Below are 18990 nucleotides of genomic sequence, written 5' to 3'. Positions count from 1 at the left end.
CAGTTTCCTCAACTATACATGACATCCATAATACCTCTCCAAGGGATGTGTGGCAACTAAATGAGAACACTGGGCGAGGCGGGGGGAAGCCTAGTTCTGCACTCTGCAGGGGCTCTCTTCCTCTCTTTCCAAAAAGCAGAGCTGTGTCTCTTGAAGAGTTTGGAACAAAGCACTGAAAGTATGGAAGGGTGGGTAAATTTGCGTGCCAGGCTTCTGGCATCGGATGCAAGGATGTCCCAGGCCCGCACACTAGCATCTTCGGCTTTAATTTGCAATGCGCGCCTTCGCGGGTCCCTGGTGAGGGAGAGTCCTTCTGCCGCCACAGGTTGTCAATCTGGCCTCTGAAACGCCCTGTGTGCCCGACCAAGCCTGACCGAGGCCCGGACCGCGGTGACTCGGAACCCAACCCCCTAACTGCAGGCTTGAAGGGAGCCCCAGAGCAAGGCGGCGGCCCGGCTTCGCGGGCCTCCGGCTTGGTTCTCAGTTCGGTAACCCCATCCACCTATGAGCGCTGGGATGCGGGTGTTCGAGCCTGAACAACTCTTTTTCTCCTCTCCGAGCCTCAGGTTTTGTTTCGGCGTCTGAGGCGATGGGGATGGTGCGCAGTTCCCCAGACGGATTCCAGTCTAACCCGCCAGCCACGCAAGATGCAGCCCCTATTCTCCGGATCGCACTCTGATTCGCGACCCCGTCCTCCTGGGGACAAGCAGAGTCTTAACCCGGAGCCGGCGTCTCCGGATTCCCCACCCGGGCTGAGATCGCCCGGGGCTGCGGGGTCCAAGCGGCGCCGGGAAGGAAGCCCGGTGGACAGGCTAATTAGGGACCCAACTTGGCGGCTGATGACGAAACCGGGAAAGGCTTTGGCCTTTAGAAAAAGCAATCCTTAAATGAATATGGCTGGATTCCGGGCTGAGATTGGGAGTTCGAGCCGGAGAAGTCCAGCGGGACTGCAGAGACGCGCTTCCAGGTAGGTTTGGGTCGTTCCAGCGGCTCAGCTCGGGCGGAGCGACTGAGCAAGACAAAATCAGCCCCGGACTTCGAGCCGACCCCTCGATTTGGATCACTTCTGCGCTGGAGCTTGTGAAACTTCTGACCCACGTTGCCCGACCCCGCCCCATAGGAGAAACGGAGTTTCCGGGGCCCTCTTTCAAAGTGCGTGCGGGCACAATGGAAACGCCGGACGAAGCGCCAGTCCTGGTAGGTGCCAGGTACCAATCTGCCCGCCGCGCTGTTGAAGCAGCAAGAAGTCCTTGTATCCTTTCTGCCTCTGTTCCGAGTCACCGGAGCCTCCCATCCGAACACTGACCTCGGACAGGTACCAATCACCAGGAACCACTTCAGATTTATTTGTGCGACAGAAAGCTGAGTTTAAGATCCTTCTCAGCGTCCTCCACCCATCACCGTTTTATCGTGACGCCCAAAACCCAAGCCTGACTGCAGTTCTGTATCGTTTCCACTGGGAGAGGGAAGGCTGGGTAGCAAAGGGACTTGAATGAACCACCTTCCCACTTCAAACCGAAGAGTGTTTGTTCGGAGTCCATCTCCTTGGAAGGAGCTAGGAATGGTAAACGGAATGCGATTTGACACACTCCTGAAAGGGGAGCGAGCGGGCTTCCATCCCCCAGCCCGGCGAATGCACCTCGTTACCATGTCCATTTGCAAATAGCTGTAAGGACCCTTTTCCTCAGTTTTAAGTTTGATGTGTTGGTAGCTGGGAGAATTCAAGTTCAAGATTTTCCCTTGATCATATACAAATGACTTAGGTACTGGCTGATCTCTCTGCCCCACTACTTATTTAAAGTTCATCTTTCACTGTACTGTTTCTGAAAAACTCCTCGCAGCAATTCCACCTCTTTTCCATGAGTAACAAGCTGCCAGAGGAAACATTTCAAAGTATTTCAGCAGTTTCAGTTCACTCCCCGCCACCGCCAATCACCCCAACGTGGCTGAGTCTGACCACAACTCTTGGTTGATTTACATTAAAATATTAAAAAATACCAGCTCCCCCCTCATCTGGGTAGCGCGTTCGAGCTAAGCCCAGCTGAGAACAGAGAGCACCTCTTAAAATAATTGTGAGTTTGGACAAACTTTACTGCAATAAAACAAATGTTTAATTTAATTCAGAATACGAGATAACTCTTCAATAAAATATATAAAATTGTACAAGGCACCCTTTCAAAGGGATAAAGGTATACTGGCGGGAGGGGAGAGATGGACAGGCAGGTGAAATACCAGGGAGCTTAATGGGCTGTTTGACAACCCCATTTTCACCAAGTCAAAACATGGCTTTACCTTCTGCCCCCCAACATGTAAAAAAGTATAAAAAATTTTCTAGTAAGTTTAGGACATACAACAGGTACACACACAGAGAAAGCATAATTTTTTTTCTTTCTGGATCTACTAATTGTTCAAGAATATTTAGCATATAGGTAACGGTTACAAGATATTCATTTTTTTAAGCAGAAAATTACTATACCCCCACCCAAATCACCTTGGCAATCTGTGAGGATGAATGTACCTAGTATTTCTCAGAAACCATCAATTCCTCTCAACAGGCTTTTAACATTTTACTCTCCAATTATCTGAAAGAAAGCTACCGACAGCCTTGAGAAGAATTAGGAAGTGTTTCTAATTTTCTACCTCACCTCCAGGCAGTCTCAGGATTCTTCTCATCCCAGGTATTGGTCTTACAAAAATATTCTTAAAAAAGGAAAAATTTTTAAAATGTGTGTGTGGTGGGCCGGCGGGGGGCAGGGGAGAGGTAGGAACAAATGGAGTATATAAAGAGGTTTCTTTTAATGCAAGTAAAATGCAGAAATATGATGTGTCCCCTTCACTTTGAATAATCTCTCCATATCTAATATTTTCTATGTGCATTGTGTCTATTTCTAATATTTGTTTTCCATAAGCAGAAGTCAATAATCCCATAAAAATCATTGACGTTAGCACATTTTGCAAATAATTTGTCTCCCTCTTTAAGAAAATACAACAAATGGACTTACACAGTATCTTTTGGGAAGGTGACATATAGAAAAAAAGCACATATGTTTATAAATTTTGCCTTTTAAAATAATTTGAATTTTTACGTCTGCCGTATAAAAATGTATTATATTTTATTATATATATATATTTATACAAAAAAACCATCAGAGCCAATCTTTGTGAAAGGAGAAGGGGACATCTGGAAGATTACACCAAGAAAACAGGGCTTGGTGCCTCCACCTAAAGAACAAATTTCAGCTATGTCATGTGGCCCTGTCGGCCTAGCCGCTTAGGGTGGTGCACGCAGGGTTAGCAGAGCAGGAGTATTGGCTGGTACTGCCTTCTTGGAGAGGGAGAAGAAGCCCTTTGAAACAAGCATCCATCATGGAGTCTATTGATCTGGTCTTCCTTAGGACAGGTGGTACATGCCATATCCCACTGGCGTGGCATACAGTCCCACGGGCGGGATGGGAAGCACAGGTCTATGGAACGGGTAGGATGCTCCATATATGGACGCTGCCTGCAGGGGCGAGCTGATGGGGAAAGGGAGACTGAAGCTGGAGGGCAGCATAGGTTTTGCAGCCATTTTCAGCTTTTCCAGTTCGGCCTCCTGCAGTCTTTTCGCCTTAGCCCTTCGGTTCTGGAACCAGATTTTGACCTGGGTCTCTGTGAGGTTCAGAGAGCTGGAGAACTCTGCACGCTCTGCAATGGAGAGGTACTGTTTCTGGCGGAACTTGCGCTCCAGGGCGAGGAGCTGGGACGTGGTAAAGGGTGTGCGCGGCTTCCGATTGGTCTTGTGTTTCCTCAGGGTGCAGGTGGTAGGGCTCATGTGTCCTAGAGAACAGAGAGGTGAGCGGATTAGCAAAAGAAAGTTACATTAAAATAATAATAATAATCCCATCTCCCCCATCATCTCTCTAGGTTTTTTCCTTTCCGGCCTCCCCTCTCAACGGAAAGCACTTAGCTTTAAAAAAAAACTATATATACATATACATATATATACACACACGTATACATATCTATGTATGGAAAGACATACTTTGTTTCATCTTTGAAAAAAGTACCTTTGTCAAAATTTTGTATGTTTCTTGGGGGGAGGGGGACCACATATAAATGGGCAAGTTGCTTCATTTTTTAAAAATGAGCCTTTTAACAGAAAGTTTGGAAATCTAATGGTATAACTGAACCTTCTATATGGAAAACAAACAGCATTACAGATAATAGAAATAGAACATATGAACGTAAGACAAGGGAATCAAGGGTTCAGTGAGCAATGAAACGCTATCTCTTCTGAGCATAATTTCTCATCTTTAAAAATGGGAGACCAGGTTCATGATTATCCCAGGCTCCCTCGGATGTGGAGACAATCACATAAGGGAAGGAAAATGAAAAAGGCTTTAGCAACTGGGTTAACTGTTTCCCTTGGTCTCCTCTCTGAACCAGAAAAAGTGGACTGCATCAGCATATTTATGAAGGATAATCGAGCAGATAAGGTCTGTGGTAAATTAATAGCATCTTTGAATTTGGGGGCAGTCCCACGCAATAAACAGTCACACAGCTGTCATGGTATCCAGTCCACAGATTATAAAATCTGAACATCATTTTACAGATCTGGATGTGGGATAAGGCTCTTGGCTGGGTGCTTCTGTAATATAAACTTTACTAAGACGAAGGGAAAAATTAGCTAGCCCATAAATGTAAATGTCAGGGGAAATCATGCTGCCTCCGAATTGAGAGCACGTGATGACATCTTAGTCATCCCCTCTACCCATTCTATGGCTTCGGGCAAATGTGTAAATGATTAGTTTGTCACAGGGGAAAAACAAGCAAAATAAAGGTATGCCAACAGCATCCAGACTCCACATTTAAAATGGATTCAATTACAGCAAATCACAGACTGCGACATCCTTGTGATTCCACAGCATCAACTAACTTTGGGCTTGTCTTCCTCAAGGGTGGGTGGGCAGAGGAGGACAGAGCTGTGGCGATAGAATGCTAAACAATTAATTTTCTGCATTTGGCTTTTACGAGCTATGCTAATTTTCCAAATGTGGCCACAGTATTAACTCTAATGTATTCATGGGAGAATGTTGCATTTCTTGTTTAGTTACTTTGGTGGCCCAAGAAAGAGTTTACACTTCATACTTGAGGGTGACACAGCACAAGTCCCAACCCAGCTTCCATTTCCAAAAAGAGATTAATTTGTTCTAGTGTCACATTATTACCCATCACTTTACTGAATCAAAGAGATAAGAGGCTTTGTAACCAACCAAAGAACAGAAATCTGGGAAAGGGAAGGATAAGAAACTACCATAAAAGTCTATACTTTTGCATTTGCTAATCCCTAAGTTACCAGAGAGCTGGGGAGCCAGTTTCTTAATTCACAAATTAACAACACTGTCAGAGACTCTCAAGAGACCTGCAAAATTCTCGCCCTTTCCAAACTAGGCCTGGCTCTCAGGAGGACCCAGGTGTCTCAGCTCAGATACCAAGTTCCTAGTGTGTATATACTCTTGCTCCTGGGCTCTACGTGGGGTTTTGAAGCACTACGCGCCTGGGCAGGGTAATTCCAGCTGCTCCTTTGCACATTTGAATTATGAAATCCAGGTGACCGGGATTGCACATGTGTATCAAAACCATGAAGCTATGAGGCTTCCTCCCAATGCAACACTCCCCATCCCTCCACCCCCACCTAATTTTAAACCAGCCAGAGGAAGGATGCGATTATATAAGGCAAAACAGCGTTTATCCTACTTCCTCCAAATAACAAAATCAGGCCCGGGCGGGTAGCTCCCTCTCGCCCCAGGCTCTGTCGCCTGGCATTCTCAGGACCCACTGCTCCGACCACAGGGTTACCGCTGCCACCTCCAGGCCCAAAGCACCAACAAGTCTTTATGGTGTTTTTTTACTTTAAGTTCTGGGATACATGTGCAGAATGTGCAGATTATAAACTCCTTTCTCAGAATTTCTGGTTCTTTTCATGGAAAGGTCACAGCCAGGGCCCAAGGTTGCCTTACCAAGAGCGGGGAAGCTTGAGTACAGGGCAGGGATGTTTACAGGGGTAGTGGGTCATTGCCTTCCCAGACCCACAGGCCTAAAGGACGGCAGGATTCCTGACCTCTGGACTACTCCATTGAAGGCCTGTATCATTGGCTAGGCATAGCCGTAGGCTATGTACTCAGTGTACTCAATATTTGTTAAACAAATTAAGTCTTTTAATTTTCTGAGCCTCTACTTCACTGTCAATAAAGTGGGTAAGTAACACTAATCCCTCAATGTGGTTCACAGTACTAAAATTTTAAGAGTGCCCAGAGCCCTGTCTGCCACCTGGTAGGTGATCATTAAATGGTCCCAAGCTTTTTTTTTTTTTTTTGGTCAAGCCCAAACTGCTGATTCCTCTCTGAACTTCGCTGAAATGTCCTCATCTGTTAAGAGGCTGGCTGCTGCCCTACAGAGGAGATAAGATAATACGGTGAAAAATGCTATAAAGCACTATCCAAACTTGAGTTTAAATTCTTTGAGTCCCTTAATCTCCTCGCCCTTTGAATCTTTCAGTTTCTAACAGGGTGGAGAGAGACTGCCTGAGGGGACAGCCATTGACGCCTGGGTATATGGCCTTGTTTTGTTAACAAAATACAGTGCGTCTAGTCTGGGGGGCTGAATGATGTAAATAGTGAAAGGATCTCTCAGCTTTGGAGAAAGTCCCTCCACAGCCCCCACCCTCACCTTTCCTAAAGGTAAGGGATGGGGTGGAGGGAAATTAGGGGGTAGAAAAACCATAAAGGCCAAGAGATAAAAGTAAAAGAGGCTGTAAAGGATGACATCTCCAAATTGTCAAAGGACCCAGGGACCAAAAATGGATGCCGAAGCGGAGGAGAAATCTCCGCAGCCTCATTGGCAGAAGTGGGGTGCAGGTGCGGAGTTCTACCTAGTCTGTCTGGGGAGAGGAAGCAAACGTGGTCAGGCACATGAAACACAGGAGCAGGGCGTGGACACCAGGTCCCCCTGGCCAATCAGCGGTTGTTGGTAACCTGGGACAAGCAAAGGCCGTCTTCTTTAAAAGCCTCAGCGTCCACGTCTGGTCACAAGTCCAGTGCCTACACCTGGGGGTCCTAGAGCGTATCGGGATCTGGTGAGCTAATGGGCATCACTTTATTAACTCTCAAGCCCCGCTGGAATGCGGTTAATTATTACTGTGAGCCAAGAAGAGCCCGTGCGCTTCTGGCCCCATCCCGCTCCCGGCGAAGCTCAGAACCTTGCCGGCGGGGTGCTGGCTGCGGAGACCACAGGGAGACATTTCCTCTCCGCACCAGACTCTGGTGCCACCATCCCTTCGTGGGATCCTGTTTTTGACACCCGCGGGACTCACGAAAGAAAATGGTTTCTACTCAATGTCTGGCTAAGCCCAGTTAGCTCATCTTTTAAATGGGGGCACAACTCTCAGGGTTGAGTTTTGAACCTGTCTCGTTCCTGGCACATCCAAGTGCTCATTGAACATGGATCCATCTCCCTCGCTCCCCAGGAAGAGACCCCGGGAAATAGTGAAACAAAAACAAGCCAAGTGGCCAGAGCGCAGGGCCGAGGGCTATAGAAACGCACCACCAAGCCACCCCGTAAACCTAGCTGGGGTTCGCTCTTGAGTTGAACAATCTGTATGTGGAGGGAGTCTCAGACACACACATCGCGGTTATTACCTAGAGTGTGTCTTGGATGCGGACGGCGCGCCGAACGCCCCGGGCACCAAGGGGTCCAGAGGCCCTGAGCTTGCTTTCCCGGGAGTGCAGCGCACGCAGAAGGGTCTCTGTACCCCCAGCCTGGAACACCCGCCCCCCGCTCCCTCCAGTACCCCGAACCACCTCCTACTCCTGCCCCGGCCCCAGCGCGCACTCACTTGGCGGCGGCGAATATCGGCCGGGTTCCTGCATCCACGCCGCTCCATCTTCTGAGTTTTCCGACTTGACCGAGGCGGTCTCGAAGGGCTTCACCAGCGGCCCGGGGCTGTGCGCTTCCCGAGCGCCGTGTCCTGGCAGCAGCAGTGGCCGCAGGGTGGCCCCGGCCGAGGCGCTTTCGGCCGGCAGCGGGGACGCCTCCTTGGGCGGCTTCTTGTCGGACATGAGCGCCTCCACGCTGAAGGGCAGGCTGGAGACCTTGACGCGGCGCTCCTCCGCGGCCCCCTCGGCGCCCCCAGGCCCCGGGCCTGGCCCGGCCACCACCGCTGGGCCCTCCTCGTCGGGCGAAAACAGGTCACTGCCTTTGGACGGAGAAGCCATGACTTCTGTGCCCTACGTAGCTCCCGACGTGCGACTCCGCTGGCAACCCGGCAGCGGCGACTCAAACTTTTTCGCTGGGGAGACGGGAGGGGCGCGCTGGGAGCCGAGCCTTTCCTCCGAGGGGAAGTGGGAGACGCGCGCTGCCAATCCGCGCCGGGCCTGGCGCTGACGCCAGAGACGCTCGCCCCTGATTGGCTCTTCCCGAAGGGGCTGGGCCCCCCCTTCTTTTTTTTTTTTTTTTTTTTTTCTGTTTGAAATAAATTAGGAGTTAATTACAGGAGCAGTCAGCAGAGTTGTTATTAGGCGATCCCTGAAGGGTTATAATCACGCCGAAACTGAAAAGCCCGAGACCTAATTAAGAGCGATTATTTAAAGAGGAAGTTCGCCGAGTCCCATTTCTTCTCTCTTCTGACCCTTCTTTAAAAGGGACCCTGCGCCCATCCCACTCTCCCTCTACCGCCAGCATACGTCAAAGATCCGCAAACGGCATTGCAGAAACACTTACGAAGCCCCTACTATGCGTCAAAAGTGGCTTACTTTGCAATTTCAGAGAGCCGATGCTGAAATTCATAGGCCCATATCCCTGTGAAAAGAAATGTATGCACTTAGAAGAGTATCTCGCCACCAGCCAGCGCTCAAAAGCGTTCGCTGTTATTATAGCGCATTCCCCTGGAAAAGAGAGGCCTGAAGGAGCCCGAAAAGTAGTCAGGAGTGCCTCTCTCCCAAAGGGTTCAGAGTGGAAATTTAAATAAGTTGTCCCCATCTCTCTCACTAGAAAACAAATCCAGCGCACTTTTAGAAAGTTGAAATCTCTGTGCTTGTCTCCTGAATCTCCTTTCTGGGCGAGATCCGGATCCGACCTTTTTCTCAAGACAGTGCAAATGTCCATTCGTGAGTTTGTTTGAGCCTGTGTTTGTCCTGCGTGTTTGAATGCCAGTGTTTGCCTCGGAGGGTAAATGGGGGTGGGGGGGAAGAAAAATCGCCAATATCTAGTGCCTCCCTCCCGTTTGCAAGTCTCAGAAATATCGGCTTCCAAGTTTGCAATCCCCAGGCCTACATACCATTTTAAGAAGCACGCTTTTATTCATGGCACCTGGTTTTTTAAATAAAAACATAGATGTCTCCACCCCACCCCAAATTATACCCTCGATAATTCCTTTCCAAAGCCTCCGTGATGACTGTCTCAGCCTGGGGAAGGGGAGAGCGAACTTCGAGGATTAGAGGCCTCGGATCTCTCCGCTGGTCCTCAAAATGCCTGGCCTAGAAGGATAGCTTCAAACGACTCTTTTCAGGCTGCGGCTGTCTTTTCCTATATCTGAACGATTATCCTGCGACTGACGAGGTAAATAGGAAGTCACCCAACTCAGGACCTCGCCTACAGCAGAAGCTTGCTAAACATTCCCTAGAGCATTGGAAGGAAGAGACATTGTTTTTAATTATTTAAATGACCAAGGCTTGGAGGCTACCTCCCAGTTCAGGAGTATTAGAAACTTGACCCCTAGACCTAGGGACCCTTAAACTCTTCCCAATGTACTTCTCTGAGGCACTGTTTCCTTCACCCCAAACCTTTCCCTGAAGTGAAACTGTGCTGGCCCCGAAAGAGCTGGAAAAAAAATATTATCTGAATCTTAGAGGATAAAAACAGCCTGCACAGGCCAGTTAATTCAGTTTGATTAAAGATGGTCCTGAAAAAGTAAAAGAGTAAGTCCTAAACACAGTCTTCTAAAACTTCTGAGTTTCTCTCCCACTATAAAGAATATGTACATTTCTTCTTAACCAACTGGAGGCTCAGAAAATTAAAAAAAAAAACAAACTGTGAAAACTATCTGGAAATGTATGCGTTTTCCCCTTGAGTCATACCTGGTGGTAGTTGGTTTGATATGCATCTCAAATACAGTACAGGTAAATCCAGATTAACTTCTGTACCTTCTAGATGTACAGGGCAAGGTGCAGGCTATATATTTTGGAAGCAAATCTGAAATTCGTTTAGCCCTCAGCTGCCAAAGTGTACAAAAGGGTTCAACTTTCAGTTAGGCTGAACGCAGCCAATGTTTTATAATTATTCCTGAAACTCCTTGTTAATATCTGTCAGCCATAGGGCACACAGGCTCATTCCTGAGAAATTCGAAACAAAAATCAATACCACTGGACCTCCTTTGTTTTAATGAAGGGAAAGGAAAAGCCCGGTCCCCTTGACTACTCCGGAATACTGAAGTCCAGGCAGAGATAAATAAATTATAAAGCCAGGAATAGGAAAACAGAGATTAAAAAAAATTACTGGTGTTCAAACCCAGAGTGCCAAGCTCTGACCATGAACAGGAAAGATGCTGAGAGAGGAACCAGCCTGTTCCTGGGGTCTTTGCCAGTTCCCTCCCCAGCTCTTTACTGAGGTGGAGACAAATCGGGAAAGGGGCTCACTTCTGCTGGGAAAAGGCTGGAATCGCAACACAACGCTAGCCCTTCATGGAAAGCCCCAAGTCTGCATTTAATCCAACTTTGGCTGCGTTTTCAGAACGTTTTATTCACCTTTTCCTGGCGGAGTGACCTTGGGCGCTCCAAATTGCTTCCTCCAGCCAGCATTTTTTTTTTAATCTCCAAAATAAGAGATAATAATCCTTACCTGGGATGACTCTGGTGGTGATTAAATTCAATAGGCTACCTAAAGTAACTAGAAGGCATAGGAGGTCCTGTTTAAAAACATTATTGTATATCAAAAGCAATCACAATGTATCGAATGCTTTCTCCCTGCCAAGTATCGAAAGATAAGGTGCATCCCAGACCTTACGGTAGGTTCTTTGTAAAATTTCCGGGGCTGAGAATTTGGCTCGGTGTGAGAAGTGTCCTGGTTTGGGGACAGTGATCTAGCGGAGGACTGGCTTTGTCACGTAGGAGGCACTCAGTAAATGTTAGTTCCCAGGGATGTATGCGTAGCTGCAATACTTGCTAGCAAAAAAGAAGGGGTTCCAACTGGAACTCAGTCACCAGGAAGCGTCAACTCTGAACGATGCTTTAGTGCCTGGACCTATCCAAGATCTTATTTGTTTCTTCCAACACACCGCTGCTAGCAGATTATTTTCCCCATTTCACAGATGAAAGCCTAAGGCTGGGAAGCGCTAATGCTCTGCCCACCGTGGCACAGGTAGAAGTGGGAGACCCGGGAATCCCCCCGCGCGGCTGAGGCCTCTGAGCGCAGATCCTCAGCCCTGCACCTTCCCGCGCTCCCCGGGGCGTGTTACACCGGCCAGGCCCCTTCTTGAAGCAACCGCGTACGCGCGCCGCGAGTCCCAGGGAGAGAACACTCCTTGCAAACTGTGGAGCGCCGTGCGCAGACCGCAGCGTTTGTAACCCCAGGGGCCGAACGCTGGATCCCAGCGGCTAGAAGGGGGTGGGGGAGGGGCAGCGAAGGGGGCTGTAGACGGGCCTGGGCTTCGGGCAGGCGCCAGGCGCGGGGAGATGAAAGGCGGGCTCCGGGGGAAGGGGCTGCGCCGGGTGACCGGCTCCAGCCGCGCCGGGCGCCCCGCCCCCGCCCTGCCCCGCCCCCGCTGCCCCGGGCAGAGGCGGCTGCCCGCGCCGGAGCCGCGTTAATTGCTCTCGGCCCCAGCACTCAGCCTGCGCGGAGCCGGGACAACCTCGCTCCTGGAGGAATGACAATTCGCCCTAATGGGACAACCTCGCTCCCAGAGGAGTGACAATTCCTCCTAATGGGCGCTCGTTAGCGGCCTATTCTACTGAGCCCGGGTATCAGAAGCGGGCAGACCCGCGGGCGCCAACATCCGCCAGGAATTCCACAACACCGCTCACCCACCCCCCAAGACGTTCGCTGTGTGACTTCGGGCAGAAGGCTGCTCCTCTCTGAGCTCATTTGTCTGACTGGTGTTTGCGGAGTGGAAATGGGGACGGTTCGGCCCCCTGGTGTCTAGAGAGCTCACTTTCCGAATTACACAGCCCAGGAACTCGGGTAGACAGGTATTCAGGGTCACAGCTGGAGGTTTTGGGGGTACAAACGTCTCGCTTGCGAAGCTCTGCAAGTCCAAGCTGGTGCTTTCCTGTTCTCCTGTTCCCGCCCCCTAAGGTCCGGAGTCGGGACTGAACCCGGGTTTGAGCCGGGACTGGAGAGAAGGAGCCTTTGCCAAAAGCACGATGCAGATTACTGAAGGCCCCCTAAAGCCTGAGCTTTCTCTCCATTCCACCGATGAAGTCGTCCAGGCGCAGAAAGGGGAGAGGCTGGCCTGACTTCAGCTGTGGTAAAACCTCATTCAACATCGTGCCCCTGGAAGAAGACCACCACAAGGATGGGGGCGGGGGAGGGAGTGCTAAAAGAAGCTGCATCTCCTTGCAGGTCCCACAGCCTGGAGAGGGGATGGCGAGTTCTTGGGGACATCTAGTTCTGGAGGCAGCAGGTGTGAGGGGAGGAGCTGTGGGTCGGCCTTCTGTAGTTCTATATTCAGATCCAGGCCCTATTTCTCACCGTTTTGCACCGTCACCTTGCTAGGTCTTGGTTTCGCCTTTCAGAAAATGGACATGCTAATGCCCAGTCCACGGGGTTGCTAGTGAGAACTAGGTGACAAGCCTCACAAAATACCGAGTAGCGCTGAGTGTGCTGGAAACAGGCACTGACCCAGGAGACAGCTCTGCCTCGGATCTCCTAGAGCTGAAGCGGCTTCAAGTAAGGTTGAACCATGTACTTCCTGTGAGACTGGATAAATCACTTCACTTTTCTGCACTGTAGATTCCGCATCTGTCACATGAGAGTGCCTAGTATTTAGTAAACGTTGGATATTATCATTTCTTAAGTCATTATCGATGGTACTTTTTACCTCCCTCTCCAATAGAGCTTTCTGGGCATCGTGCACATTTGAAATCGAATGATCCCATATTGGATGATTCGAGGCATGGAACTCATTGAATGATTTGAGGCATGGAACTTTCTGGAGCCTCTTTTTTTTTTTTTTTTCTTCTGTAAAATGGGAATAACTACCTACCTTTTGGGAAGGAAGCAGATTGGCAGATCTATCTAGTGAGAGGTGGAGATGAAGGGAAGAAGAAACTTTAGGTTTAGACAAACAGCAGGGAGTATCTCCTGTCTCCCAACCCCTGGGCACAGCTCACTGGCCTCTTCCCAGCCCCTGCCTGATTGGAGGGAAGTTCCCAGCAGCAGGGCCCGGGCGGATTTGTCTGCAGAGAAAGACGCAAAGGGCTCCCTGGAAGAGGTAGTTCCGGGAAGCTCAGTGGCTGCAGCCCTAGGGAAGCCACAGGGTCATCCAGGAGAACACCTGGGGGATCTTGCCCTGCCATTCACAAATCTCTACCCTCCTCCACCCACCCCCTTCAGTTTACCCATCTGTAAAACCAGAATAACCACCCATACAGGGCTGAGCAGAGGTGAGGTTTTAATCAAGGTTCAATAACTCTCTCCCACTTATTCCTCAAGCAACCCTGTGACGTATGGGCCCTATTCCTCCTGAAAGAAGAAAGAACTGAAGCTTAAGGCTTGATAAGGTTTTTTCACCACTAGAACATACCTGGCAAAGATGCAAATCAGGATTTGGCTGATTCTAAAATTTATGTATTTTGCCCACAGCAGAGGTTGCTGTAAATGTGAGAGGGGAGGCATCTGGAATTGCTCACAGCAATGAAGTATCTACTATTTCCATTTTCTTCCAACTTGACAGATGGGCTGTTGAGTCTAGGTTGGGCTCAGTCACCAGCGCGGACACACTTGTAAATTGCTCTCGGACCCACCACTCTGGATTATGGCAAAGGGTACCCGGGATTATGGATTCCCAAATAATTAAACAGAAATCTCAAGTCTATCTTATTTGGTGGCCTCCAAGATGTTTCAGCTTCAAAATGCAGCAGACTACACGTGGGGAAGATGGGAAAAGGAACTTTGAGGGGTTACCTAATAGGCATAATTATATTTTTTAATTAAGGCAGGTAATCTCTTCCAGTTGCTCCACCCCCTTCTCCCAGTTGCCTGGTGGGGAATAAGCCGGGTTTGCTTTATTTGGAGGATAAAGACAATTAGAAGCAATTATTCTAAGTGTTGTTAGTCATTTTCGGGCGAGGAGTTGGGGTGTTAGAGCTGGGCCCCAGGCTTGTGCCAGCCTTCAGAGGGAGCGGCTGGTCATCATTGGCAGGAAGAGCCTTGCCTTGGTAATCAGAAAACTGTGCATCTTAGCTTTACTCATGGCAACACTTTCACATCCAAAACCTCACTTGTTACTGGGAGTGTGAATCCCCTCTCCTCCTCCCTTTCTGCCTCCACCCCTTCCTGTCTATCACCCCATTTCGCCGCCTAAGGTGAAATGTAGGTCTGAAAGGGTAGGCCACTGGCCAGAGGTCACCGAGGGAGTAGGTAGGAAAATGCATCACATTGCTTAGGTTTGGCCAGGAAATGCTCTGAGCCTTGCAGGGCCCCACTGGTGTGGAAACCATGCCTTTTGGGGCCTGGATCCATGAAGACCCGATTTGGGGGCCCCCAGGATTTGTCATGCATTCACAGCACTGTGTCCAGTGCCCAGAAGAGCCTTTGGCATGGTGAGGGGCTCAATAAATATTTGTTCACTAAATGAATAAATCCAGGTGGTGGTGGAGACTGCAGGGGTGACTCACTGAAAGGTTGCCTTCCCCAGTGACTCCAGAATTATCTGTGAGTTATGAGGGCTGCTCTCACAATTGTAACTAATGCTGGATTGGATTCTGGCAGGGCAGGGGGAGAATTTTAACCTGTCCACTGGGAAGACTGAGCGTTCGTTCCATCCCAAACCCAGAAAGTCACTAGACTTGCAATTAATTGTCACATTTCCCTATACTTACTCATTTCACAAATGGGAAGAGTTGGGGAGGTCGAGCTTGCCCAAAGTTTTGTAGCATCTTAAGTGTTTCAGTCAGCATGTGACCCCAGGTGAATCTGACTCCAGACCCCTAACTGATACATCATCTCTCAGATTGAATTTCTCTAATCCCTGGCTAATGTTAGCCAGAGACAGGCTGGGCGCAATGGCTCACACCTGAATCCCCGCATTTTGTGAAACTGAAGCGGGTGGATAACCTGAGGTTAAGAGTTCAAGACCAGCCTGGCCAACATGGTGAAAACCCGTCTCTACTAAAAATACCAAAAATTAGCTGGGCATGGTGGCAGATTCCTGTAATCCCAGCTACTCGGGAGGCTGAGGCAGGAGAATCACTTGAACCTGGGAGGTGGAGGTTGCAGTTAACCGAGATCGCACCATTGCACTCCAGCCCGGCAACAAGATCTCAAAATAATACTAATACTAATAATAAAATAAAATCAGCCAGAGAAACTTGACATCACGCTGTTATCTTTGCCCATTTGCTTTAGTAATATCTTGATCTTTCCATATGAAGGTGTGTTTCTACAATGGAAAAAAAGAGACCCAAATGTATTTAGGAAAATAATAAACTGATAGTTTTACGTTGCTCATCCCCCCTAATAATAGCGGTTGATGCTTTTTGAGCACTTACTATGTGCCATGCACTGTTCTAGGCACACAACAGGCACCAATTCATTTACTTCTCACAAGCCTGTTGGTAGATGCTATCAGTGTTTTCATTTATTGAAAGGTTTGATTCTCAGACATGAAAAATCAAGATATGTATAATTTATCTTTTTAATTGTGTGTTTGTTAAGATGTCATTCCCTTATCTTCTACCCACCCTCCAACCCTAAGAGAGAATAGTCACCACTGTTTAAATAGGAAAAAGAAATTAGAGGTATGGGTGGAATTTTTTGCAAAAGGCTTTATAATATCTTCACAATTTTATGAGATCCACAAACTTTAAATATAGTTAAGCCTTCCTCATCACGATAATCCTATCCATAAATGGAATACCCCATGTGTATTATAGCTTGATAAAACTGGGACTTTTTCTCTTTGCCACCTTTCCACAGCTTATGACATTTGCCAGTGAATTTGCAAGTCTTTGTGCAGAAGGTGGGAAAGTGAAGGGAAAGACCTGGACACACTTCCCACCCACCCCCACCCACCCCCACTACCAAGAAGGAAGAGTTCTGATGCCTACATGTCACTCTCTTGCTGGGTGACTTTGAAAAGATCTTCCTGATCCCTGGGCTCCTCATCCCCGTCACTAGCAAAAGGAGGGGGTTTAGTTGCATTCCAAGTCTGCTCTGGGTCTATAGTTGTTCTATGATAAAAAGGAGTGAGTGAAAAATTCAGTTCCTTGTTCCTGTCTGCCACCAGGCTGACTGAAGTTTCCAGCTGGATGCAAGGATCACAGGAGTCAGGCTGGGTAGGTTGGAACCCAAATTTTATCCTGTGTCCAGCATGTCTTGGGACAAGTCCTCCTACTTCTCTGAGTGGGACTTCATTCTCTGCATCAGAAAATGGGGGCCACTAATCCCTATTTCAGGAGTTGAGGAGAATTACGTGGGATCATGGCTATAAAATGCAAGGGACACAATTTCTTCTGCTTCCCGTTGCAGGTCTTCCATTCATGAAAGGAGAGAAGTTTTTGGCTCAGCAGATGGGAAGACTGGGAGGAAACCAGATGGATCATTGCTAATGACACAATTACTGCTAACGCTGTTGGTGTGGACAACTGCAAAGAAGCTTATGAAAATTACACTGCTAAAAACCCTCAGGGCCTTTGGGGCAGCACAAGAAAGCTGTGCCCAAGTGGTGGCACCAGCTTTTCCCAGAGAAATGATTTTGGAGAGTCTCTGAACAGGACAGGGTATGAAGTAACATCTAAGTATGTGACAAAGAAGTGATTTCATTTTCAATGATGTCTGTTAATCCTTCCACTTTACTCAGGAAACTGTGGTTTTTTGGGTTTTTGTTTTGTTTTGTTTTGTTTTGTTTTTTATTTGAGACAGAGTTGTACTCTTGTTGCCTAGGCTAGAGTGCAGTGGTGTGATGTTGGCTCACTGCAACCTCCACCTCCCGGGTTCAAGTGATTCTCCTGCCTCAGCCTCCCGAGTAGCTGGGATTACAGGCACCTGCCACCACACCCAGCTAATGTTTTGTATTTTTAGTAGAGATGGGGTTTCACCGTGCTGGCCAGGCTGGTCGCGAACTCCTGACCTGAGGTGATCCACCCACCTTGGCCTCCCAAAGTGTTGGGATTACAGGCGTGAGCCACTGCGCTGGGCCAGGAGACTGTCTTAGTCTAGCTTTAACACCAAGATAATGATCGCCAATGTCCCTGGGGACAAAGCACCAGGTTTCAACCTTCAGGAGACCATAGCATCAAGCCAGAAAATAACAACACAGTGTTGCTTTCGCTCTACCTGTTTTCGGAGTTAACCCAGCTAAGGTTGATAAGTAATACTGTGACATAAATTTCACTTTACAAATTATTTTTTAGTGTTAAAGTGAGAATTTATTTTAAATTAAACATTAATTAAATAACAGCACTGTTAGTACTGGGATACAGCCAACAATCATAATGATTGTTCGGCGGAACAATAGTGTGGTTGGATGCCTGAAATTGGGGTTAACACTGATTTACAGGAGAGAACACTGCATTTCCAACAGCACAAAATCTGGATGGAATCCTGCCCCACCTCCTTCCAGCTGGGTGGCCTTGGGCAAGTTACTTCCCCTCTCTGAATCTGGGATCCCTTATCTGTAAAGCTATGAGATTTGTGATCATTCTGACCTCCCAGGTTTGCAGGAAGAATTGACTGTGGAGATAATAGAAGACCACATTATTATTATGATGACAGAGATAATGGAGGCCTCCACATTTTCCTGGATGTTTGGAGTTGTTAGTATCATTAGTAAACAGTGAATAGGTGAATTTGGTCAAAACACAAACTTATTTACTCTGAACCTGGTTATCTACTAGCTGAGTAGTGATTGCAAAAGAGGGAAGAATTCTTTGAAAGCCGAGTTCTGTTTAAACCTCACTGTATCCTTTGTTGCACTGGCCCATCTTTAGTGCCTGGATATGGAAACTGCCATCTCCCTAGCAGGCATTTTTACAGTATCCATAGAACATCTATACTGTGGCCAAAATTAGGATACACCCAAGTTGCAGGCCAGGTACGGTGGCTCACGCCTGTAATCCCAGCACTTTGGGAGGCAGCAGTACCACTTGAGGCCAGGACTTCATTGAGGCCAGCCTGATCAACACAGCAAGACCTCCTCTCTACAAAAAAATGAAACAATTAGCCAGGCACAGTGGCAAGCGCCTGTGATCCCAGGACTTTGGGGGCTGAGGTGAAAGGATCTCTTGAGCCCAGGAGTTTGAAGCTACAGTGAGCTATCAGTGCACCACTGCCCTCCAGCCTGGGCAACACAGGGAGACCTTGTCTCAAACAAAAACAAAAACAACCCTCCCCCCTCGCCCAGTGAACACAGGCTGGTTGCAGTAGCTCATACCTGTAATCCCAGCACTTTGGGAAGCAGAGGTGGGTGGATCACTTGAGGCCAGCAGTTCAAGACCAGCCTGGGCAACATGGCGAAAGCCCATCTTTACAAAAAACACAAAAACGAGCTGGGCGTGATGGCTAGTGGGAGACCAGCCTGGGCAACAGCATGCCTGTAGTCCCAGCGACTCGAGAGGCTGAGGCACGAAAATTGCTTGAACCCTGGAGGCGAAGGCTGCAGTGAGCCTAGATAGTGCCACTGCACTCCAGCCTGGGTGACAGAGTGAGACTGTGTCTCTAAAACAAGCAAACAAAAAACCAAAAGACAATACCTGTAAGTTGCAAACAAGACGGAAAAAGGTTTTCACTTGTCCTTGTCAT

The 18990-nt window shown here is 48.4% G+C and overlaps 1 protein-coding gene across 2 annotated transcripts; it reads right to left on the bottom strand.

Annotated features, from left to right (window-relative positions):
* Positions 1–460: 460 nt before the first annotated feature.
* Positions 461–18588, bottom strand: MSX2 (msh homeobox 2). Of its 2 annotated transcripts, XM_078003725.1 has the most exons (3): positions 18579–18588; positions 7874–8296; positions 461–3816 (listed from the first exon to the last, which is right to left on the bottom strand). In XM_078003725.1, the coding sequence occupies exons 2-3, from the start codon at positions 8250–8252 to the stop codon at positions 3392–3394; spliced, it is 804 nt and encodes a 267-aa protein (XP_077859851.1). In that variant the 5' UTR covers positions 8253–8296; positions 18579–18588; the 3' UTR covers positions 461–3391.
* Between the last annotated feature and the right edge of the window lie 402 nt (positions 18589–18990).

This window comes from Macaca mulatta, chromosome 6 (assembly GCF_049350105.2).
Source record: "Macaca mulatta isolate MMU2019108-1 chromosome 6, T2T-MMU8v2.0, whole genome shotgun sequence".
NCBI lineage: Eukaryota > Metazoa > Chordata > Mammalia > Primates > Cercopithecidae > Macaca > Macaca mulatta.
This window is presented reverse-complemented; position numbering and strand designations above follow the sequence as displayed.

Excerpts from the sequence above, each read along its gene's own strand:
- MSX2 (XM_078003725.1), bottom strand. The coding sequence starts at position 8,252 with ATGGCTTCTCCGTCCAAAGGCAGTGACCTGTTTTCGCCCGACGAGGAG. Across the intron at positions 3,817-7,873 it reads CCGATATTCGCCGCCGCCAA|GACACATGAGCCCTACCACC; the intron begins GTGAGTGCGCGC and ends TCTGTTCTCTAG.